General features: G+C 47.1%; 1 protein-coding gene across 1 annotated transcript; it reads left to right on the forward strand.

The window, feature by feature from the left end:
- The first annotated feature begins 4,281 nt into the window (after positions 1 to 4,281).
- CAVIN1 (caveolae associated protein 1) lies at positions 4,282 to 25,313 on the forward strand. Its single transcript, XM_062595905.1, has 2 exons — positions 4,282 to 4,891; positions 23,040 to 25,313. The coding sequence occupies exons 1-2, from the start codon at positions 4,472 to 4,474 to the stop codon at positions 23,703 to 23,705; spliced, it is 1,086 nt and encodes a 361-aa protein (XP_062451889.1). The 5' UTR covers positions 4,282 to 4,471; the 3' UTR covers positions 23,706 to 25,313.
- Positions 25,314 to 25,906: the final 593 nt, after the last annotated feature.

Below are 25,906 nucleotides of genomic sequence, written 5' to 3' on the forward strand. Positions count from 1 at the left end.
GTCACCGCGGCCGCAGGGGCGGGCTCACGCGGGCACGTCGCCTAGCGACGGCACGCCTCGGTGACGCGCGGGCCGGAAGTGACGCGCCCCCCGACGCCACGGGTGGCGTTGACGACGTGAAGCGGCGGCGGGCGCGGCCGAGGCGCGAGGGCGCGGCCCGGCCCGGCCCGGCCCGCGCGAGGCCTCGGCCCGCGGCGGCGGCGGCGGCGGCGCCCGGAGGCAGGTGCGAGCCGCGCCCGCCGGCGGGGGAGGCGCGGGGAAGGCGCGGCAGCCCGGCGGGCCCCCGCCCTGTTCTCGCGCTGCCGCGGGGGTGAGGCAGAAGCCCCCGCGCTGTGGCCGCCACCTCAGCGTGGCGGCGTGCGAGAGCCTCCGGCTCCGGAGTGCCCTTAGCTTCTCCATCAAGCTGGCCTAAACCCGGAGTTTTCTCACTGAAGTCGGTGGAATGACGGGAATACGGAAAAAGGAGAAAAACAGGCCGCTGGGTGAGGTTCCTGTGTCATAGGAGCACGGTTCAGTGGACAGGCAAATCTCCGCAGCAGTCCGCAGGCCAGCTTTTGAGTACGGCACTTGGAAACCTAATGAAATACAAGAAGCCTCTCTGCAGATCAGGGGTTTTCTACACTTCAGTCTGTCAATGGAAACACAATTTTATGGAAGGGAGGCCAAAAATCATAAATTAAATAAATTTAAGTTAAACTATGCAAAACTCCTAAGTACATTTTCTTCGAGTGTCCTTGAGTGAATGCTTGATCTTTTTTTATGGTTGAAAGAGGAGTTTTTGCAATAGGGAAAATACGATTTAACCACAGATATTCCCCCCCCACACAACTGTTTATTCTGAAAGCCCCTAGTTGTACACAACAAAAAGGAGATGTGATGCCTCTTAGGAAATTGGACAGTCATTTGTCTCCTGTGGAGCAGACGATACTAGTTATTGTTGTTACGTGTTGATTTGTTATGCTTTGGCAGAAGGAGCACTGATGGATGTGTGAGTGCTGCTCAAACACAGAAAAAAAAACAGTTTAAGCTCTAAGAGCTCCCCTTATGAGACAAAAGACCACAAGCAGATATGTACAGTCAGATAGAGCAGTGCCAGCAGACAAAGACATCACATTGGTCAGCATGGCAGGCTGCAGTCGTAGCGAACTACACCCTGCTGTAGCAAAGTCAGCATGTGTTAGTGAGCAAGAGCTGCATTTAGAGAAATGGCAGTAGTGGTACAACTGTTAATACTCTTTTTATTTTTATTCAGATATTTGACATAATCTCTGAAACTGATTATGAATGAGTGAGCAAATTTGGAAGATTAAGTAACATCTATTTGTTGGAGCATGAATTTGGTGCCTGTGAAATGCCTTGCATTGTTAGTGGCCCGTAAGACTGAATTCTCCTTGTATGTGGGATGCATCTAATAGTGGGGAAATCTGTGCACATATTGCACCTTTTTATCCCAGTGTATTTGTCCCCGGGTTTCCTGGAGACAAAGGGAGTAATTTTATTTCTTTTTCTCTGTTCAATGCATTTCCTGTTTACTTAAGCTAAGGTATAAGTACAAATTGTTTCAATTGCAATCTGCCATTTTTTTTAAATAGAAAATCTGTCCACTGCATGCTGAGGTCATTGCTCATTTCAAATAGGCACTAAGCAGCTGTGTTTTGCTGTGTATAAAATTAATGAGTTGAGCAAAGTTTCTGTCAGTCACAGGAACTTCCACATACTGAAGTGTAAGCAGATGCTGCATATTGTTTTCCTTTGTTATCCCACATACATCTTTTTCTTTAAAGCTGAAACATGCTAGTCTCTGATTGCACTCTCTCTTCCATGTCCCTATAAAGCATTTGACAGTGGTGCTATAAAATTGATGGGATATTGGAATAAGCAGTAATATCTAAGGCACAGTCTAAGCATAGCAAATCCAAAGACCAAACTATATCTATCATGCAACTACAAGAGCAGCCAGAAATCATTCTGTCTTGAAGAGACTGAGACAGCTTTCTCTCATCCTGTTTTCAAATCAGTGTTCAAGCTCCAAAGGGAAGGCTGTAGTTTGCCACCTGTTGGCCCTTCCTGGTATGCCTCCACGGGAGAAAATGGCTGAAATGAAATTAGTCCTAACATAGAAAATTAGTCATCGCATTTTAGCTTGGGGTGTGATCGCTACATGCACAGCAAGCATAGAGCATAGCACTTGTCTCTTCTGCTAAATATCAAGAACAAAAATAAGTTCCTGTTCTGTCATTTTATCTCTTTCTGTCTTACATATGCAGCCTTCTATTTGATGTTTTTGTTGTTACTCCCAAATGGGGAAACTAAAGCACAGATGCAGCACTGAAATCACACAGGGGATTAACAGCAGAACTAGAAAGAGAATACTGTTCTGCTTGCTTCCTGTACTGTGTATTAAACTTCACAACAGATATCACTGGAAGTCTGCTCTGAAGCAGATATCCCCAGTGAAAAACAACTGCAGAGCCTCAGTGCTGTCTGGCAGAAATGAGGGTTTTTTTGCATGGGACTGACTCATCAGCACCAAACACTGGAAATGAATCCTCAGGAAAAGGTACCTCCAGGATAAAAAATAATGTTAGAAAAGCAAACTATTTTTAATATATGACATAATTGTGCTTTGCAGCCCTCACTATGTATATTTACTGATGCACAGTGAAACCAATCTAAATCAATGCTGTACTTGGTTAGAACAGCATCAACAAGCAAGCTGTCACATGGCAGAGAACAGTGGAGCCCTGAAAGTGCTGATTGTAGTAAGCATTCATCATTAAACAATGATCCTATGCATAAGCTTGTGCGTAGTGGGTTTCCCAGCTTGTGTGCTAGGAATTGAACATTTCTTCCAAGACTGTCTTGAGTGAAGAGACTGTGAGACTGAACAACCCAAATATTGTATGGCATTCATTTTATTTGCCAAAATCTGTGGCAAATTGCAAGGGCAGGCATGATCCTGTTCTGAGGCAGCAGGTACTGAATATGAATTGCTTGTTGTCAAGGCTACAGGGCAAGAGGGAAACTGCAACTTTCCCACTCTGTCCACAGATCTTCAGCTGAACCTGGAGAGGTTTTCTGCTGCCCGAGGCAGGAGACTTCACAGTGCAGCTGTATCCTTGGGAGATTTCTTTGGCTGAGCCAACACCAGAAATAGTGGAAGGATCCCACCCAGAAGTTACTCTGAAGATTTGAATTTTGCTTCTTCACATTCCTGTGCTTGGTCCAACTGAGTTGTTGGAGATGATCTTTGATACCACCTCTCAAGTATCTTTTAAGCTGATGGTAGTTCCATAAGCCATAAGTTTCTGCCAGTACTGTACAGGACTCTGTAAATTGCATTGTGTTGATACCAAGGTTAAGTTAGTAAAACAAGGTTAATTTCTTCCCTGTGTTTTCCAAACCAGTGTTTACACCATTAAGTTCTGAAATAATATATATATATATATTTTACCAATAAAGCCTTATGCAGTAGAGTATATTTGAGTATTGCTTACAAGTACATTTTTGCATGGCATATGTTGAAGTAGATCCTACACATAAAAGACTAGTGGCTAGATTTGTAGATGAATAGAGGATTGTGGAATTGAGATAGCTGCTCCTAGGTGGGACTGTCCAACTGCTTCAGTTCATGAGTGATTATATTTGTTCTTTCTATACTAAACGCATAGAGTTGTGATGCACACTATGTACATAATGTACACACCTGTTGTGCATATTAACATACATACTTGCAAATACATATTCACGCATATGGGAGCATGCATTTTTATGATTCAGAAATTAAGTACCATAACTCTTCAATCCAGATAGTAGTCTTTCTTTAAAATATTGAAAATCAGGTCCTCATAGTGCTGAAAAAAGTGCTAATTATTGGAAAAAGATCTGAATTTTCCAGCTGAACTTCTGCACTGATGTGTGCGCTTATTTTAAACCAGCCTTCCTTTAATGTATACAGCTGTGCTGAGATAGGGTTTCTTTCTTTTCAGCAGCTTCCTGAGCCATTTACACAAGGTTTTTGTTTTTTCCTTTCAGACAGATTCCTTGGAGTTTTGCTTAAGTACCTTTTAGACTTATGGTAAAAGAAGTTGTTGGAGTTTCAGAGCTTTGCATTCCTCACTGAGTTATGCTTGTGTTTGCATGCAAAGCCGTCGCCTCCCCTCCAACTATTTTAATCATTTCAGAAAGGGTGGGACATCAGGCATTTGGCAGCGGGCTCCTTTTATATAGCTGAGGTGGAGTCAGCCAATGACCTGCAAGCCTGGAAAATTTTGCAGGGCAGTTTCACTGGACAGCTTTGCAGAGCCGTGCCATTTGAATTTCAGCACAGACATCCACACACTGTGCTCTCCATTTCTGGCGTGTCTCCCAGCAGAGTTTAGCTGAGGCTCGGGTTTAGTTTTCCCTCCTCTCTCTCCTCCTTGCAGTGACAGCTTCTCCAGGCTCTGCTAGCCAGGACTCCCAAGCAATCATGGAGGATACCACTTTGCAAATCATTGAACCACCAACTGCCTCTGAGGCCTCAGAAGAGCAAGTGCCAGAGGAACCCATCAAATCAGATCAGATCAATGGCGTGATGGTGCTGACCCTTCTGGACAAGATCATTGGAGCAGTGGATCAGATCCAGCTGACACAAACACAGTTGGAGGAGAGACAGCAAGAGATGGATAGCGCAGTGACCAGCATCCAAGGAGAATTGACCAAGCTGACAAAGGCACACACCACCACTAGTAACACCGTGAATAAGATGCTGGAAAAAGTGCGCAAGGTGAGTGTCAACGTGAAAACAGTTCGGCAGAACCTGGAGAAGCAAGCTGGGCAGATAAAGAAGCTAGAGGCCAATGAAGCGGAGCTCTTGAAGCGCAGGAACTTCAAAGTAATGATCTACCAGGTAAGGACCTATCCCAGATCTTTTTTATGTTTTGTTTCCATTGCTAAGGGTTGCATTGCAATGCATGGTCCACTGCTTTCCCAAATTTCCCTAGTCTGTCTAGTGTTCCAAATTGAAGTAGGTCCGAAATGGTGCTCTTGTTCATGTTTTAACATTGTCCGTATATTCTGAGACAGCAGGTTTGATACAGTTGCTGCATATGATAGATATAATAGGACTTTTAATGAGGATAGTGAGAACGGTGCTACACACTCACTTCAAAAGACCATAAGTGTCAAAATATCTGAATTGTTGCTTAATATAAAAAAGCACAAGAATGTTCTGGGTTCTGGAAGGGGAAATTGGACTTTTGAAGTCTTTTCTATTTGAGAGGCAATGTGTATCACTACACAGAGAGTGCTACTACTTCAGATTTGTGGCATGCACCTTACAACAACACGAGACAGTAACCCCAGCCTGAGGGATGTTCTCACTGACTAGGACAGATAGGGTCTGCCTTTGCTATTTGTTTGTGCATATTGCCAAGTTCTTTTGTCTGTAACCTGCAAGTCTTGAAGTTTCTAGTTTTTTTATTTCAGTTTACTGCTTTGGTTTGCTTGATATTCAAACCTGCACCTACACTAAGCATTGGATTTTCCTTTAATATAAAACAAGAAAAGAAATAGAAATATCATTTTTCTATCTCTTTTCTTGTCTAGAGTTAGCCTTCCTTACCAGAGCAAACTCTCATAATGGGTCATAGGGAAAAAGTGAGTGAAATAGTTAATGATTCAGTTAGAAGCTCTGTGTTAATAATAGACAATGTCGGGGCAAATAGAGAAACATCTAGTGCTGATCACAGTAAAAGAGGGAAGAAAAACAAACAAAAAAAATGAAACCACTTCCTACTAGTTTGAAAGGAGAGCTGATCATAATAGGCTCAGGAATCTAGCGAGTATCAGGGCCTGTATAACTCTGATTCAGAGGTTAAGCATTTGTAGTTTTATCATGCCTGAGAGGCTGAAATACTTGAGCATGTTGACATCATGCAGACAATCTAACTAGTTTTATATATATATTTACTGGAAGCTCTTTATATCAGGCTTTGGGGAAGCATAGATCTATCCATGGAAAAACAACATAGATCTCTGTGTGCACTGCAGAAGCAACAGGCATTGCAAAACAAGAAGAGAGAAGGGAATTGTTTAAACAGAACATTCCTTGTGGGTTATGAAAATAGGTAGGAAATTGGAAAACTTCTAGTTCCTTTCAAAGCATCCTAAGTACTGGGAGATTGTCGTTTTGGTTTATTATTGCTCATGAATATTGAGTAGCATTTTTCTTAAGGAAACAATCATGCTTCTAAAGGAAAACAAAAGCAAAACTATTGTGATAGACGATTGCAGTGAGGACAGAACAACTGCTGAGTGAATCAATTGAGAACAGACTATGGCAAGGACATTGTGTATCATAAAGTAATTAGGCAAAAAAATCCACAACAAATGATTTGTAATTCAGAACAATTTCCTAGCATGGAATTTAGTGTGATTTGCATGTGAGGCTAGACAGCACAAGTGAGAAATTCTCGAGTTGTTTCATGTGAAATGAAGCCTTTTGCACAAGTGAAAACCCTTACCCTTATGCAGGAAGTCTGAGTTACTAAGGGTAAATGACTGATCTTGCTCTGAGGAGGCAGGAGACGTGGGAGCAAGCTTGCAGATTTGTGACAGACGCTGCTGACACAAATTAAGCTTTTCTTTTGGCAGAGAAACTCTTGATTATCTCTTAATTTGGTGAATTGAAAAGCAAAATCCATGATTGGGCTTTTGATGCATGAATACTAGAAAGACGTGGGCAATAATATTATTAATATGTCTGAATAACAGATACCTTTGCATTTACTACTTTTGTGCTGCATTAAGATGCCGAAGACAGACCCATATAATGAGACTTATGATTGCTGTGCAGGAAACAGAGAGAATACCCTGGAAGAACTTGGTGTATTTTTGCAGTCCCCTGCAATAGTGTAATCACTTTTCCCCACATACAATGGAAATAAAGATTTTGGGGTAACAGAGAATGTTCCTAAAGGGTATCACCCCATGGTCTTTCTCAAAGTGTCTCCTGCTGGTTTCTGGTGTGCCTATTTTTACCATTCCCAAAACAATAATTATCATTTCCTCTACAGAAAATTCGTGATTATTTAATAGTTACATTATTCTATAGTTTGCACTCCATAAAATGTCATTGCTTAATTTTCATTGTGCAGAAACCTGGATAATAAGGCTTTGTGTAAGGAAAAATAGTGGATTGTGTACAGGAATCTCTCTGATTTGTGGAAACTTTTTATTCTGAAGAAGGTTAAATATTTGGAGGATTTGAGGAGTTTTACTTTTGTTTAGGGAGTTTCTATTCTGCTTTCTTTTTTTCCTTAGAGAGACAGGATTTTTAGAGTTTGTTTCTTACTGTAATAATGGAGATGTCATTCTTCAGAAATTACCAACTCAGTCTGACTGTGTGAACAGCACTGCATATTTGCAGAAACATCAGGTTACAATTCTGTGTCTTGATTTATTCGTATGAATATTTTATTACAATCAGTAATTCTAGGGACATCAGTGAAAAGAATGATATTTTGTTTGGGATTTTGCAAAGCAGATAATACTAATGCTTTTAAGTATAAAACTATTCAGAAAGAAGGGATATTTTTGTATGTACATTTTAAAGGCCTTTATCAGATCAAAGATTATATTCTGTCACTTTATTAATATCGAACAATGCTATCCCTTGCAAGAAGCCTTGTTGATTACTGTGGGATTACACGTTTAGTAATATCTTTCTGTGTTTAAATATTAGCAATGCTGAAATATTTGCAATGTATTAAGAGTCTATGAAATAAAAACTTCATGATGGGCTCCACCCTAGGAAGTTTAAATCTGGACATTTTTTTTTCTCTGTGTCTATCCTAAAAAAAAAATTACAAAACAACACTTATCTAAATCAGTAGTCCACTTCCCAAGATACCACCACCTGTCAAAGGTTACACTTGGTACTCTCGTGATTATTTAGTTAATTCTGTAATTGTGAGCAATGTTGTTATTAATTTCTAACTCAGAAAAAGCTGCCTTTGAAAAGCTGTGATTAACTTTCGTGCACGATTGCATTTTCTGATGCTATAGGTTAAAAATGCAAATATTTCTTGGTCTTCTAGAGAAGAAAGGGAAACTCAGATATTTGATTGTTCTCTCAGCTTTGGATCTCTAGCGGTTATGAACAGAACTATTTCAGGAGTGCAGATATCTTTTTGGCACATTGTAAGATCAGTCTGCATGCAAGAGTTCTGCTATCTGTTAGTTTAGGACAAAAAGAAAATAAAATTTTATTCAGGGAAAGCTTGACCTGTTGAGATGAGTCTAAAGCACATCTCTCTCTCTCTAGTTTCAAAATTTTGGGGAAAAATGCAGTACTGAAAATTACTTCCAGTGGGTCCTGCTAAGGTCAAGGCACAGAGTGAAATGTCTACCAACCATTACTTGCAGTCACATATATATATATATACACTTGCTTTCTCACTTGCTCACTCTCTCGAATACTCTTACCAGATTTTGTCCAGCGCTGGTCTGATTTCGGTCGAGGTAAATGTTTTCATATTGACTTAACTTCAAAGGGGATTAGATTGATCCTTGAGAATAGCATTAAGAAAAATAAAGCAAATCCCTTTCAAATTACCACATCTTTGAGTTGTAAAAATTAGTCTACCAAAAGAAAAGATGACAGACTTTTGACAAGCTACTAAGTATATAGAAGTGCAGCATTCTTAGCATAAGGGAGACTTTCCTTCCTAAAGAATTTGATGTCAAATGACTACGTGCACTTAGTAGCAGCACATATGAGCAGAGCTCTGCAGTAGTTGCTTTGTGCCTTCTGTCCTGGACAGAGAATTTACTGATTTTGATACTTGCTTTCAGAGAATTTAAGACACTAAAGTGTCAAATTTTGTTAGTCTATTTGCTAATAAAAAAATAAAGCAACTTCACCCCAAACCTCCTCATTTTTAGGATATAAGAAATCTGGTTCTGGGTACTATAGCTCGTGATGAAATAATGGATGACTAATGTAGCCTCTGCTCTAAAACAAGACAGTGCCGCATTCATTTGAAAGAACTGTTTATGTCAGTAGTTATGTAAGCATGGAATTTGTCCTCTAAATATTTTTTGACAATTAAACTTATTCTTACAAATGCCAAAGGCCTGATTTTCTTACAGTCAGACTTCTAAATGCATGTAGCACACACTGCATAAATTAGGTGTTGAGTTTCTAAAAAGCGTGGTCATTTATTCTGGGGCTTATGTGAGAGCTGAGCTCTGAGGAAAATCTGGCTCATGATGTACAGCTTCGTCTCTTTGAGAGAGACTGGGGATGGCAGCGCGAGGGCTGGGCTGTTCTGGCACTGCCAGACCCAGGGGACTCCCCAGTTTTTTGCTTGAGGCATTCTGGCCACATCACTTTCAGGCAGACCTGCTGGAGTCCATTTTCAAAGTTTTAGGAGAATTCCAGGAGACATCTGATCTGGTTGTTATGGGTAGTGTCTTTAGTTTTGTAGGGGGCAGAAACAGTCCAAAAACTCCTGCAAGACTTCTGTGCTCTTCAGGGAGGATCTCGCAGCCACACAGAGCCCTGCAAGAAGTGAAATTTCTCTGAGAAGGGCCAAGTGGCCACTACAACTAGAAAATGGATTGTGGCTGTACAATGTGTGGGTTAGGTAAGACTGTATGAGGAAATATAAATAACACAGCTTGGCTTTTGTGCCTCGAGTGGGCCTTATACGGACGAGAGGATTGTCAGTCGCGGGCAGAAGGAATGAATTTTGAACCCACAGGTTAACACAGCAGATTTAGAAGCCAAACCGGAACTCCATCATTACTAGACCTGTGCCCCTCTAATGAGTGTGAAAAGTACGTGAGCGAAGGGAAAGAGCCGGATGACTAAAATGGGGTAGGGAGTACAGAGAGGGAGTACAAAATGAGTCCATGTACTGCAGTGGCTGAACCGACCCTCTCCCGGGCTGCAGCCTGTTCTCCAGTTCCTAAACAGTATGTCAGCTCCCCATGAGCTATGATTTTTAAGTTGCTCATTCTCAAAGAAAAACCTTATGAGCTTAATGAGAGCAGAAAGTTCATGGGAGTCAACTTGATCTGCAGTCATGAAAAACAGCCTGTATGGATTACAAACACTTGAGTTCAATGGAGTTTGCTCAACTGCATTAAATAAAGCATTAAATAAACAGAAATTTGATATAAAATTGGAATTATAGTACTGGGGATTGGCATGGGCACTAGACACCCCCTTTGTGCTTCTCCTGCAAGACTAGTTAGTTTTATGCGCGTAGGACTTTTCTGTGTGTGCACTTAGAGTCCTGGTCTGTGCTGGGAGCAATGCTGTATATAGCATCAGTTCTTTTCAGGGGCTCACGGCAGGGATTTTCATCGCACCAGCTGGTGTTTTCTGTATTTGTTATCTAATAAGACTTTATTGTAAAGACTAGTTTCATTTTGCTGTGAATCCACTCAAAAACAACTCCCTTTGTATCCACAAACATTTCTTATCTCAGGTTTAGTAGAGAATTACTATGTGAGCATTTGGCTGGTGGGTTTCTATATCAGCAACCTGCCAGATTGCAAGAAATGCCTCATCCAGTGACAATTCTGACATGAGTGATGGGGACAGAGTATGCCTCACAGTACTTTATTTTATTCTGTTCTTAAGAGTCATATGATAGAGAATCATGAAGCGTTTGTTAAAAAAGATTGAATCATGCAAACTGATATCCATTAATTAAAAGTTAGTATTGTTCATCTCTGATCTTTTTTCTTTGTTGCTGGAATATGAAGGTGTCAGTGCAGAAAGCTATTTTATCTGCACTTCTGATTGCCTGCTTTTAGTCATAAAAATAGCAAAATTAGAGGTGAAAAAATGTCACCTCGTGGGAAGAAGAGAAATATTGTTTGACTCATTCCTTTGGGTTGCAGCTCTGAATTCAGCTGCATGTTCTCCATCCATTGTAAAGGACACTAATTTAGAGAAGGCTCAAGATAATTCACAGAAGGTTGTGCCTCTAAAAATGTCAGACTGTTGATAGCTCTACCTCCCAGGATTTTTCACAGTGCAGATTATCAGTCTTTCTACCCATAGACAGTTCTGGAGCATCGATTTCTTTGTCGCAGCTCAGAAGCAATTGTATTAATATTTTATTGCTCAGGTATTATTTATAAGCAGTTAGTGCCAAGACTCTTGCTGAAGTCCTTTTACCATTATAGTTCTGTACTGAGCTGTGCAGCAATAAATTATCTCAGAGAAAAGAGCCAGGGGCAACAAGGCTACTCAGCCACTTGGGATAAGGTTAGATTGGGTGTTTAATGGCTCATGAAAATAAAACTAAAGGCTCATATTCTTTCTAATCACGTATCTGTCTCTTAGGTATCTCTTGTGCCTATCAGTAGTGAATCTAAGCATCTGTCTTCCGTCATGTCTGTGTGATGCCACTGAGGCCACTGCACCTAGGAGCATAATAAAGTGCAGGATTTGCCCCCAGCGCTCACTGTCCTCTGTGGCTGGAGTGCTGTAGTTTCCAATGAGATTATGACTAGTTTTTTTCCTTTCTTAAGATAAGAGCCCTTAACGAAGATAAACTAACATGTCATGGACATAAAGAGGGAAGAACTTTCCCACAACTGCCTATAACTCAGCTGGCAGATCCAGGATTAGAAACTGAAGAATTCAAGAGCCCAGTCTGTGCTCAGACTCGGTCTCTCTCAGGAAAGACACAGTGCCGTTGCTGGCTCCAGTGTTACCGTGCATGGGAATTTGAGCCGTAGATGGTAAAAGCTACTTAGTGTAATAGGCCCGCAGAACACCAGAAGGGATGTGAGTATTGTGGGAGAAGTAGTATTCCTGCATATTATCTACATATCTTCCATTTTATTTGCTTCCCATGGTTTTGTATAAATGTGAGTCCTCTGCAGTTGGCGTGTGTCCCTCTGAGCCCTTCAGCATTACTCAGAAAACAGGCACTGAGCTTGTGGGTGACTCACAGCACTACCACTCCGTTTCAGTGAGCCCAAACTCAGTCTAACAGAGGCATTTTTCCAAAGAGCTTACTGCTAGAACTAGGCGACAGACTTTGTGAAATTCAGGGCCATTCCTTCATCCTCACTGAAGCTGCTCATTGCTATGCTGCCCTGAAACGTGACGTACTGTCCATATATACTGATGAGTGGAGAACTCAGTAAGTTCCACTCTCTGATGTACTGTCATGTACATGTGACCAACGTAAAGCATGACGCTGCCTCATAAGCTTTTAGGCGACATGCTTAGTCCTCTTTTATTCTATGGGATAATGTCCTCTTGGTTCTGCAAGATTTTCTACAAGTTATGAAATATCTGAAGAACTGCGGGTCTGCTGCCCAGCTGCAAGATGAGACAAAGACCAGAGACAAAGATGTACAATGTCAGTGAAAGAAAATCAAATATTTAGAATAAAAAGTTTCAGGATGTTTAGTCTGCACCTTTTTTGTGAGGATGCAAATGTCAGTTGATATCAGTGCTGATCTATCTGTAAATGCATACTCCACCTTTATTGGTTTGCTGTTCAGAAATAGCCCTGGAGTTATTAATCAGATGTGACAGGTTTATCCGGGAGGAGCAGTTCTGAGAGCAAAGCCAGTTGTACAAACAGGCTGATAACAGGATTGAAACATTTTTCTTCTGACTCACAGTTAGGCAAAAGCGCTTTTCCATACACAGCCTCCTTCTTTGTATGGACTCCCTGTGCCGTTCCTCCCTTGCCTTTCACCATCAAATTTGAACTAGCTCCAGCATCTGCATCACTCTCCTCATTCTCACCAGCTAATGAAGAAGATACAGCCTTTTCGAACATAACTTCCAGGACACAGAGAAACTAGATACGTTTGATGGAAAAAAGGCACCAAGATGATTGCGCAATATGCAGACTTGCAGAGGGTAGAAGGACTTCTGGTGGTCAGGGCAATATACCTGAGAATGAACTCGTTTATCCTTTCAGCATTTACCTGCTTCCCAACCTCTTTTACTTTTTCTCCTCAAATCTTTGAAATCTTTCCCTTGGTCTCAGCAATATCCTACCAGTGACCTCTCACTACAGGAATCAGTAGGTTTCTATTAGGAGTCAAAGGTTCTCTTTTTCTGGACCTTCTCTTTGTGACGCTATTGGAGATTAAATCTGTCAGGTTTTTTAAAATGTAAGAATCAAGGCTCTGCCTATAGCATGTAATGAGGTCAATTTTATATGCAAGCTGCTGAGTAGCCACTCCCTGTCCTCAGGACATGCATAGCAAAGGAGAGAGGTGTTGGTTTTGCAATGGGCATGTTAGCTGTGTCATTGGGTATAGACGTTCGTAAGCCGCTAGGTATTGTCAGTATCCTGACAAAACCAAAAGGATGGAGTTTGGGGATCAAACTCTGCTTTCTCGATCTCCTAGCTCATGTATTTAAATTAATAGACAATTTTTTTATCATTGTCTTTTCATGATCTTCTGCATATAAGCAAACTGCGTTCAGCAAAACCACAACAAATTGGAAATATCTTGAGAACAGCTGAAATTAAATAGCTCGTTGAAGAGCATTGTGGAAAGAGAGCAGAATCTGACTCTATGAGAGCACTCAGCATAAATATACCTGATACTATTGAAGGGATTCTGTATCTCCTAGGACCTGCAGGGATTAGAGGAAGATACTCTCCTTCTCATAAATCTTTGCTGGCTGTCTTTTCTGTCAAATTATGCTATCTAGTATATGTGTTTACTAAATCATACCAGTATGCTTTTTCTATCTGCCTGTTCTTACGCTAATCTGCACTATATCTGTTGGCAGTATTCCTGATGAGGTTGGCCAGTGGGGAACAGGGAAGTTCTTCCATTGTGCTTTCTTTCCGCTGGCCATTGAAATTCAGTTTTCCTCATCTTAGCCTGAGAAGATCCAGAATGTGCCCTTTGAGCCTTCGCCAGAGAGTGCCCTCTGAGCCTCCTTCAGGATCGATTCCCTCTGAGCCAGCGCCGCAGAAAGTGCCGTGGCCCAAACCAGCGAAGACGTGAAAGGGGACAGCAATTTTAGGGCCTCAGAAGGAGCATCCCCTGAAGATTGTTTTGGCCCTCTTCTTCTGAAACTCTGAAAGCTGCTGATTCCACAGCCTTTGCCTTCAGCACCTATTTGCGGCTGCTACAATCCTTTAGATCTGCAAAGCTGATACTTTTAGTTGGCATAATGCCTCTGCTTATCGACTAATCTGCTTACAGTTTGCTGCATGCTGCTGCTGTAGTTTTAATGTATGGTGAGGAGCTGTAATCTCCTCTTGGGCTCAGGGGACTTGTCTTACACTGCCTCTTCCATCAGAGAGAGAGTAATTGTTGTACAGCTTGCACAGAGGACTAGCAGCCAGCGGGAGATGGCTCTGCTAAAGAGTCATTTTGTGACTGGGCAAATCCTACCCACTTTCTGAGTCTCAGTTTCTCCCTCTGAAATACAGACCTGATATACCTACCTCTTCAAACTTGTTGTAAGGTCTAGTTTATAAGTGTTTGTGAAATGGTTTGAAGTTGTTATTTTAAATACATAAACAAAAGGCAGAGAGCATAAACCGCATGATGTCAAACTAAACCTATCTCATGCAGACAAAGCAGCGTCCATTTCTGTTCAGTAACAGGCCACATGCTGCCTCTGAGCATTAGGAGTTACACTTCTGCCCACAAACTGGAGATGGTAATGACTTTGACTGCTGTTTATCTAATGCTTATCTCAGGCCATAAGGGCCACTGGTAACAGCATGGTGCCCTGTTACTCTTTTTTTATTTGTGGCTACTGGAGAAAATACCTTAAATTCCAATTGCCTGCACTTTGAGTGTTCATTTACACTGATGGATGACATGCCCAGTCAGAATGGCTGTGTATTACGGCCACGTTGTCTTGATAGAGAGAACCCCTCAAGGAACCAGGCAAAGGTGAACTGAACCCAGCAATCCAGGTGTGGGGGAGGCTGCCAGTGTCCAAGGGCAGTGGCAAGATTAAAAACATAACAGCTACGTTTTGTGATATACTAAGAGAGTCAGAAAGGGATTCTAATCTGAAAAAAAAAAAGTCATTTCCAACAAGAAGCTAAAGAAAAAAGCACAACCTTCTGTTTTTTCTGTGCCAGACATCTTAATCCTTGAGCTCTGTTAGGCTGTGGGTGCTTATCAGCTTTGTTGCTGTTACTATATGAAATAACTGAATCCTCCTTCCCTTGACATTGGGGGAAGGTCAGCACAGAAAAGCGTCCTTTAAGGACTGGCAGAGTTAAGCAGTTATTGTGCAGTTATTGTGTCAGTGGGAGTGCAGAACTGTTGCTTCTCTGGCAAGGCATGGTTTGGGTGGAATGTGGTCTTCTGCCCAGATGCCTTCGATTCCTTCCTCAGCCTCCCCCAGGCCACAGCTCGTCTGACCTGCGCCGGGTAGGCAGAAGAAGGGCGGGTAGGCTGCACAAGGTGCTGGGTCACAGCAAACTCAAGCTTACTAGCAACAGTGGAAGCTCAGCATCAGCCCTTTGGGGTCTTAGGAGAAAAGGGGATGTGAGCTGGTAACGCTCTGCATGTTACAGTTGCATGTCAAGAAACTCAACTTGCTCCTCCGGGCAGGTGGTTTGTGTTACTGCAAGTGTGTAAAAATAACCGAACAAAATGAACTGCAGATGTGATTAGCATGCACGGGTGAAAAATATTCCATTAAATCTTCAAAATGAAGATCAGCCTCACTGAGAGCTTTTGGACTTTGCTTTTTCACACACTGATAAGATCCGCTGTTCAACAACAATCCATGAACCCTTCTAGAATTTTGGGAATGTTCCCCAGATTTGTCCGAGATTCTGCAATACTTTTGCAGTTCTTCTAGGCTGGGAATGCAGCTCAGCTTTGTGTCTCATTGGCCTTTTATATGACAAGGGAAGTGTTTACATGTGTTGTAGCAACCAGGCGGTATGTACATGACCATAAAGGGGCTGACTGGGTGACTCACCAGAAGGGAACTCAGGATGGAAAGCAAAGTCAGATAAAAAGCCCACTTAATGTAGCAAAGCAGAAGCTGATCTGTCCAACAAATTTAATAGCTTGGAACTGTTTGAAATAGAATGAAGACAAAGTGGTCCAACACCCCTGTCAGTTTGGTGGCAGTGTTTGAAGCTCGGTGTTGATGCCATGAGCCCCTCCTGGATTCCACACAATTTCCCAACTGAAGGGCTGATAGGCTCATCAGCTCTGTGAGTAGGGAAGGAACTTCCCAAAGTAAACTGCTTCCCCACAGATGTCTGTGCTGAGAGGGACGATATAGTATACGTGCTGCAGACTATGAAATGGATGGGGGGGGGTGACACATTGTAAATGTGTAAAACAAAAACAGAGCATTCAAAGCTAAATCAAAGCTGAATCCTCCTGCAAAACCCATCATATTGGAATGAGCTGATTGCTCAGTCCTCACACACACAGACACCCATGTTTCCTTCTCCTGGGTGTGTTTGTGCTTTGTGAACATAGCAGGAAGATTTTTTTTTCCTACTAGGATAAAAATCTTCTAAGAAATTTTGTTTGACATCTGCCTTTGTCCCAGCTGGATTCAAGCTGTCTTAGAGAATAGAAATGGCTTCTCTGCAGATTGGGAGCCAGGAACTGAACACCCCAAAATGCAGGAATGCCAAGACCCAGGGTTTTGGACTCACCCATGACAAGGGTCAGTATTTTCCTAGTAAAAATAGATTACTTGGAATGCCTGATGTTAAAAAAATGTGGCTCATCTGAATGAGTCATGAGTGAAATAAGTCCACACATAATAGCGCCCTGGCCTGAGCAGGGATTTGTGTAGCAGCCACCCCTCGACTCGGGATCGTTCGTGATTGTTCAGCAGGGTCCCATTGTCCTTACCGCAGGCCGACAGGGCTGAGTTTGCAGTTGCTTTTCTGTGGAGAGGGACCTGCAGCAACACTTCTCTGCCCAAGCATGCCTGCCCAACTGCACAGCTCCCCGTCACCCTAGGGCAAACATCTCCTGGGTAGGAGGGAGGCATTTGGGCAGTGCCTTGATGCAGCAAGCAGTTAGGATGCTACACGCTAGGGATGCTCAGCAAAGATTAACTAGTCCCCATTAAGTGCCAGAGCTGTTGGTTGTTCTTGCACCAGCTGTCCTGTGCATAAGCCACAGTCCACTCAATCAGTAGGAATGCTCCCTAGATGGAGATGGAGTTTGAATCAGAAAAGTAACCGAAAGCATAGAGTACTGGAAATCCACCAGCTGTTCTCCAGCTGGTTATATCCACTACTACAATAAGCAATCAGATTGAAGAGACATAAAAAAAATTAAAAATGGTAACTAGGCATAGTGAAGAGAGATGTAGTTTCCAGGGACCTTGAGCTGCTCTGCAGGCCCTTACATGGGCAAGTTACCCTCTCACCACTCTGACTGGATTATCAGACCCTGGTGGAAAGGAGCCAGATGAAATTTATAAACCATTCTCAAGCACAGCTGGAGAAAAACTGTAGAAAACAAGCTAATTTCAGCAGGAGATTGCAAGCCTCCTTACTTATGGAAATAGCTCTACTCCTCCTTTGCTTCTGTATTCAAGCAATGAAGATGCCTCCTAAAAGAAGTCTGAGCAGAATCTAGAGTCTATTAGTGCTCTAGGGCTGGGAGATGGACCAGCTGCCGACAGGTACAATGTGAGAGACACTTGATCTTTAAATGAATAGAGTTTATAGGGGTTAGGATGAAACATGCAGGCAATTGCTGTTCTCTGAATTCAGTGGCTTGGATTACAAAGCTCTACCTGCACCCTACCATGTGTTACTCCAGCTGCCCTTTATACCATGAGCTGTTGCTGGCTGCATCTTCATGGTTGTAAGGAAAGCATTTGCAGCCTGCTGCAGATGTCAGATGAGTGTGTTGCTAGTGCAATCCATTCAGCTAAATCTTTAGAGGATGGATCTGATGCTATAGCAAGAAGAAAGGTGGTTGTTTATGTGGGAGACATAGACGTTTTGAGTTTTTTGTACACACATGTTCTGGAGTTAACAAGGGGCTGATAAGTATCTGAGTTTGCAGGATATGGCATATTTCCAGTGGCAGTCATGCCAAGGAGAGATGGGGGAATGCCTTTGTTCTGCCTAATTGTGTTGATTCAGAGGGAAGGAAATGGCTGGAGTTCCTGATGTTCTTGGCTCAGTGGGGCCAGGGCCTGGAAGTCCCTGGGATTGCTCCAGCAGGTGTTGTTATGGAGAATATGACCACCGCCTTCATAGTGCTTGTGAATTTATTCTGAACTGCCTTGATCCTCTTGAGAGCCTCTGTATTGTTTTCTCCTGAAGTGGCTAATCAAATGAAGAAAACATATGTTGGCTGCTTCATCTTAATCTCCAGAAAGTAGCTGAGACCCAAGCTGTGACTCAGATGGTGAAGAGTTTTGCCCAGGGCAGCTTTCTGTTCTGCATAACACCCCAGAACAACCCCCTTGGTCTGGCAGTGTCTGCCTCTTGGCTGCGGACACTTTTGCAAACAGTTGTAACCTTTACAGAGCCAAGCTCTCCGTGGAACGGACCTGTCTTTCACTGCTTACGGATTTTTTCCCCAGATTCCCTCTTCTCTCTAGAAGTTCTGCTTGCCAAGGAACAGAACTTGCTATGCTGAGGGGGAAAATATGAAAGCAACTAAAAGCATCTGCATTTGACCCAAACGAAATGTTTCTGAAATCACGTATTCAGTAAACTTGTGTCAGTTCTCATGTGTTATAAGGGAAGGAAGAGCCGGAGAGCGAGTGGCTGAGCGGAGCGGCTGTGCCTCTGGGGAGGGAGGTGTCCTGTCCTGCGTCTGTGTACTTGCGCACACTCAGGAGTGAACGCGGCGGTGATCGTTGTCAGCCGGACAGCAAGTGCCTTCGCGTCATGGCAGGAGTGTGCTTGGGGCACCCGTGTGTGAAACGCAAAGTCCCCTCCGGTGTGGTACTAGAGGGATCAGAATGTCCTCTGCTGCGGGAGGTCCTGCCAGGCATGGGCGGAGGCACCACCGGAGAAACCCACCAAGTCCGGAGTGTGTAATGGCTGCTCGAGGCCTGGGCTTACGAGCTGTTGACGGTTTGACATTGGCTTAGAGCCCAGCTGGTGCAGTAGTTGCTGCTGCACGAGCGTGGACTAATGCAGAGCAGGCAGGCTACTACAGGTGACGTGTGGCCTGAGGCCGGATTTCACCTTCTGGATGCCGGGCTGGGGCAGCTCTGTTCGCTGCACCCCTTGAGTGTGTGAGGGAAGTCACTGCTGGGATTTGTTACTCATTTCAGGCATTTAGGCTTGGGCTTGCTCTGGGGTCTGTCACTTGATTTTATTGGGCCCTGCTCATGCCAGAGTTGGGACTGTAATCCCCAGTCATTGCTCTGCTCAGTTCCCATCTCCACTAGAGCTGTGAATCAAGCCCACATGTCCTGCTTTCATCTTTTTCTCTAGATCTTAACCTGGTAGATTCTGCTGTGTGCATGTTCCCAGGGCCTGCCACAGAGTAAGGATGGGGCTGTGCCTGCTCCTAACATGAAGCCCATTCATACGCTCTCTTCAGGCTCTTCCTGGCTTTCTGACTGTGCTCATCTCAGAAATTCCACGCCTCTCCCTCCCAGCTCCATAGATTAAAACAACTCGGGTAATAAATTTCTGAGCTGTGGGCTGCAGCCCCGCAGCTGTGACGCTTTGTACAGTGATGGGCTATTTCCAGCCTGTCCTGAGAACATAGAGGTGATTCATTGCAGCAGGGATGCACGCTATGTGCTGTTCGGATGAAAACCAATCCCATTCCAGACCTGTGCCCCTCTCCTGGCCTGAGTGCCTCTGCTGTGCACATGCTTGTCTTCTGCCACAGGGATCAAAAACTTGGCTGACCCAGGAAAGTGGAGAAACTGAATGAATTTACCTTCTGTCCCCAGGAGACACAGTGTAAACTTGCAGACTTAGCTGACGTGAGTCAGGCAGGACCTGTGGTCTCTGTCTGGTTCAGACCTAAACTGAGACCGATTCCCTGTCTTACTTCTCCAGTGGCAAAATGGGAAAAACAGGGCTGTATGCTGCATCCCAAGAGATCTCTCAGCCCCACATCTGGATCCATGCAGGCTTTGGGAATGTCTGAGTGCAGATACTGAGGTCGAGGCCAGGCCAGTGTGTTTCCACTCCGGACCACGTAGCCAGCTGGATGCTCGAGTCTGGACTATGCTGCCACCTGCAGCCCAGCGCTGCGATGTGTTGGGGGCCAGTACCTGCACCGGACCCTTGCTACGCTGGCATCAGGCGGTGGGAGAGCTGGAGAGGCAGTGGGAAGTCTCACCAGGGGAAGAAAGCGGGAAGGGTGCGGTGCTTTGGTTTAGCTAGGAGGGCAGCCTTCCAGAGCCCCGCTGCAGCCGAGCGCGCCTGCGATAAACCTGACGTGGCCTTTGCTAATCGGCAGGACCAGGCTAACGGGTATGGATGGTTCTGGGTAAGGCACCGGCGAGCCAAGGGGCACTGTGTCGCAGAGCTGGATTGCCCACTCCCTCTCCCTGGGAGGAGGCCATCGGCGGTGTGCATGGGATCAGGAGCGGGCAACGTGGGACAGCCAGGCCCCAGCCAGAGCCTGGCAGCATCAGGTGTCACTAGTGGATCTGCAGCAAGCGTAGAGGCGAGTGCCCCACTGAGGCAGTTGAGGGTCAGGTGCTTTTCATTACACATCCTCAAGCCTCTGCAGCATGCTTGCTGTCCAGCTGTAGCATAGCCTGAGCTGGAAACTCATCTTTCATTAGGAAAATAACAGTCGTATCAAGGCATGTTGGGAAGGCGAATGCTAATGCTTTCGATGCCAGCTGCCAGCATTTCCATCCTGTGCTTCCCGCCTCGGCTTTGGGCTGGGTGCGGCTGGGACCCTGCGTGCTGACCTGCTGAGCCGGCATGTGCACGTGTACACACGTACATGTTCGTGCTGGAAGGACCCCCACCAAGGACAGGCTGGGATGAGTGCCCTGCAAGCTCTTGGATGGGCACCAGCTCTGCTCACTGAGGTGCAGGAGTTACTGCAGTCGGTTAGAAACACGGAGCTAAGGTGCAAAGCGAGGACATTGAATTTGGATTCGGGTCCTAGGAGCACAGATCCAGCCCCCTGTGGCTGCTGTGGGCAGGAATGAAGCACCAGAGGTGGCATTTGCTAGAGACTTTTTGCCAAGGTACCAGTTCTGTCTGTTCCTGCAGAGCCCCAGGGCTGAGCTGGTGCCGAGGGCGGCTCTGCATGGTCAGTGCATCCCGCACTGAGGGGAACTTTCTGCAACAGCTTCTCAGATGCAGACACACAGCCCAGATGGGTGCACAGTGGTGCGGTGTTGGCACATGTCTTCCAAGCTGGCCCTGCACAGCCTCAGCCCGCCTAAGTGCCAGAGCTCTGCCCTTCCCTGCCTGTGCATTTGCACTACTGCTTATGCCCTGTACCAGTTCCCACAGGAGGAGAATCTGCCTAGCAGTCATTTTGTGCAGGCATAAATGACAGCAGGAGCTTTAGGAGGTGCAGAGGCAGGAGAGGGAGCGTGTGGTAGGTGCCCTCTCCTCTCTCGACGCAGCCGCTGGGCCCTGCCCCGGCCTTACCCTGGTGACTGGTCGTGCAGAGAAGTTGTGGCTGCCTTGATCACCTCTTGGGAGATGGAGCAAGAGGGACAAACTGTGAGGAAAGAGCCGTGGCTGATTGCATGGGGCTGAAAACAGCGTCAGGAAAGCCGATTTTTTGAGAGATGCTGGCAGATACCCTGGCCAGAGCAGGGGATGGCAGAGCTGTTGGAACCAAGAGCCTCTTGCTCTTTGACAAACAAAGGGAGGATGGAAACACTCCAGTGTAAATGGTGGAAGTGAGGTAATACCCTTGGCAGGCTGCAGACAGGAGGGTGAGGGAAGTGGCCTTGGCCAGTGGCCCTCTTACCCTACAGCCTGTTGTGGACAAGGACAGTCCTGCTGGTGCAGAGCCACCGGCTCTGTCGGCCTGGGCTCTCCAGAGATTGTGCTGCCTAGAGCCTGGCTCCAGGCTCCCTCCCTGTGCTCCTGCCTGCGGGCAGAGCATACTGGTGGCTCCCTGGAGACCAGCTTTGCCTCCTTGGGTCCCCACCTGGATGAGCCCAGGTGTTGCAGTGCTGTGAGGGGTGATGGAGCACGCTCTGACCCCTCAGAGACCTGGGTGTGCTGTGAACTCAGATGTGCATGTTGCAGAAGCAGTTCGAAATGGCTCTTAAATTAGCCAGCATTTTCTGAAACTAGGATATGGTGAAAGCTTTTGTCCTGGACTGCGGTGAACCAAGGCAAAAGCCAGGCTATTCCTGCTGCCAGGATTGAGAAGATCACCAGGACAGAGAGCAATATCTATAGTTTGGAAAGAGAAGACAGGACTCCTGGGTTCTCTTACTGCCTCTACCACTAAGGGGAAGAGCTTGGGCAAACTACTCATTTCTGTGCCTTGGCTGGCTGGTGAGAGAAATGATGTGCAGCACTTTCCCAAGAGTGGGAAGCTCCTGGGAAGGTTTTGGATGTGTCCTTTGGAGGATTACAGATTCCTCATGGCTTGTCTTGCTGCCTTGTCCTCCCAGTGCCCTATCCTGCAGCGTAGGATGAGGGCAGAGCAGCTCTTGTGTGGGATTACGGGATTCCCCATTTGCAGGAGGTGGTGGAAGCTGCAGGCTCAGGAGAGGCAGATAGGACCATTCAGATGCTGGGGGGGGTTCTGGGATGAAGATAAAGCTGGGGGTGGCGGGGATGCTACAACAGAAGCAGGGGAGGAAGTGGAAAAATCATGTTTCAGTGCTTGCTGCTCCTTGCACTGCTGCAGTCACTTATGGGTTTGGAACTAGCCCAGAAAACACAGAACTAGTATATCCGAGCTTAAATATAGCGGAGCCCTAAGCTGCTGCAGGACAGAGCAGATCCTCTTTAGAGTAATTTATCAGATGTCCTAAAAGGAGACAGTAAGCCCAGGCCTGAGGTTACCTGGGTAACCTCATGACTAGCCATGAATCCCAACTGTGCAACTGCTCTGTGGGGATGCTGGATGTGCTTGTCTCACTGTCTGTGCTCTGTGTCTTGCAGGATGAAGTGAAGCTGCCTTCGAAACTGAGCATCAGCAAGTCCTTGACAGAGGGCGAGAAGCAAGAAAAGGAAGGAGAGGGTGAGGAGGTACCTGCAGGTGAGGACAATGCAGAGGAGGATCATCTCCAGCTCTCCTCGGATGAAGAGGTGGAGATTGAAGAGATTATTGAGGAGTCACGGGCAGAGCGCATCAAAAGGAGTGGCATGAAGAGAGTGGATGACTTTAAGAAGGCATTCTCAAAGGAGAAGATGGAGAAGACTAAGCTAAAGACCAAGGAAAATCTGGAGAAGACCCGCCACAACTTGGAGAAGACCCGCCACAACCTGGAGAAGAGGATGAACAAGCTGGGCACCAAGATTGTGACCAACGAAAGGAGAGAGAAGATGAAAACCTCTCGGGACAAGCTGAGGAAGTCTTTCACCCCTGACCACACTATCTATGCCAGGTCCAAGACGGCTGTCTACAAGGTGCCACCCTTCACTTTCCATGTCAAGAAAATAAGAGAGGGCGCGGTGGAAGTGAAGGCCACAGAGCTGGTGGAGGTGGGTGGAGAGGAGGCAGAAAACTCGGATCTGCTGCGTGGGGAGAGCCCTGAGATGCACACGCTGCTGGAGATAACGGAGGAGTCTGACGCGGTACTGGTGGACAAGAGTGACAGTGAGTAAGACAGGCCGCAGCATGGAAGGATTGTGGACGAACGGCTGAACACATAATCATTCACACTTTGAGATCTCTTTTTGCCTTGGTGCCTCGGGGAAGTTTTCACAATGCATCCTTACTACCCTGCAGAGCCGATGCCAACCCCATGCCTTCTAGGACAAGGTGTATTTTATATTTTAGTTTTAGCACACAGAGAAGTTAGGAACACAGGACTGTTTTTCTTACACTGATAAATCACCCTTGGAGACCATTCCTGCTGCAGGCTGCGTGAGAGCTTCCTAGCCCCTCGACCTGAAGAGGGGCTTTGAGTGACAGGGACCCAGCCTAGCTGGAGAGTGCTAAAACCAAGATAATGCCTGTACACCTGGGAGACTCACGTGTCCTCTGTAAGCAAAGACCTGGTGTCAAGAAAGCTTCCTGCCAAGCAACCTGCTCAGCCAGCGAGAGCCTGGTTCCCTGCACCAGGCTTGGCAGCCATCCACACGGGACAGAGTCAAGGGGGCCACGCTGGCCACCAGTTCCTGAGGGTGCCTGGGGCCGCCCCTGCGGAGCAGAAGGCCGGGGATATGTCCTAGCCTGGGAGGGAAGAACCGAGCAAACCCTGTGGACAGACAGAGGAAGCGTGAAGCCGGGCAAGGCCACGTGGCGTGCAGGCGGGTCTGCTCCCTTCTGCCCTCCCGAAGAATTCGACGACCGCGGCAGCGCCCTCGACACCAGCGTCACAAAAGGTCGCCTGCTGCTGGACCTGCCGCCGGGGCGCCTGCTGCTTGCCCCACAGCCCAGCGTTGCGCAGGACCGGCGTGGGCCGCGCTCCCTTTCCGAGGTTGACGTGCGGTGTCCGGGGCCTGGCGGGGCGCTCCATGGGGACGGGGTCCGATCCTGTCTCTGCACCGCTGCAGCTGTGTGGCAGCCCCCGAGTCACGCTCCAGGGAGAGGGCCAGGGCCGTGCCAGCACTGGCCGTGGCTCGTTTCCGGGAAGGAAACGGGCCTTGCGTGATGCCCTGTGACCTGGCCCGAGTGAAGAGGCACACGAGCCTCAGAGAGCAGTCTTGACACCGGTTCGGGCGCTTGACCTTGGGCAGTGCTGAGCGTCCCCCCGGGAGCCTCAGCGCGCCTCGGGCTCACGCCCACACCCAGCGCTTTCCGTCCCCGTTTCCCTGCTCCCTGCCAGCTCCCCCGTCCGTCGCCTGCGGCATGGCGGCGCTAGGACAGCACGCAGCAGCCCGGGGGGCCCGGGGTGGCCACGCTCCCGCTTCCACGCACGCAGCCACCGCTGCAGCCCTGCAGGAGCGGGCGGCGGCGCAGCCCGGGGGCAGGGCGGGGATCTGCCTTTCGTCCCCGCGCCCTCCCCGCCTGCTGGGCTCGGCGCTCCCCAGCCAGCACAGCCACTTTCCCTCCCGAGCGGCGGGGAGGCCCGCTCTCGCTAGCACAACTGAGTATATAAACCTGCTTTTTCCCCAAGAAGCGTTTTCCTCCTCCTTGTCTAGTGCATGCCAGGCTGTCCCCAGCCCCCGGCTCCTCTCCTGGCGCCTGCCTGCTCCGGCGCCCTGGGAGCTGCCGCGGGGCCGGCGCCGGCGCGGGACCCGGGAGGGGCGGAGGGCGGCTGCCGCCGCCCCGCGCAGCCCCTTCCCGGCCCGGCCCGGCCGCGCCCCGCGCCCCGCGCCCCGCGCTCCGCGCCCCGCGCCCCGCGGCGGTCCCGTGCCGGGCAGGCCGGTGCGGGCCCGGCGCGGGCGGCTGCGTGCCGCTGTTCGCAGGGCCCGCGTCCCTGCCGGTTTTCACCGCCGCGTTTTGTCTTGCGCAGGAGCGGAGCCCGGAGCGAGCGGAGCCGAGGCCGCGGGGCGAGCGCACGCCGGGGCCGGGGCCGGGCGGGCGGCCGGGGCGGCGGGGGCTTCGACAGAGCTTTAACCGTTTTCTACGACTGCATCCTGGTGAGCAGCTCAACTAATAAAGTCTCTTTTCTAAAAGGACAAGCGTGCAGCGTGTTGCATCGGGGCCGGGGGGCGGGGGGTCCGGCGGGGGGGCCGCGGCGCCGGGGCGCGGCTGGCGCTGGGCCCCACGCGGGGCGCGGCTCGGGCTGCCCTTGCCCCTTTAAGAGGCGGCGGCCGCGGCGGCCCCGGCCGCGCTGACGTCACCGCGCTGCCCGGAACTCAGCTGGGTTTCCCGCACGGCCATTCCCGGCAGTCGCTGTCCCTCCCGCCGCGCCGCG

This window comes from Rhea pennata, chromosome 26 (assembly GCF_028389875.1).
Source record: "Rhea pennata isolate bPtePen1 chromosome 26, bPtePen1.pri, whole genome shotgun sequence".
Taxonomy (NCBI): Eukaryota; Metazoa; Chordata; class Aves; order Rheiformes; family Rheidae; genus Rhea; species Rhea pennata.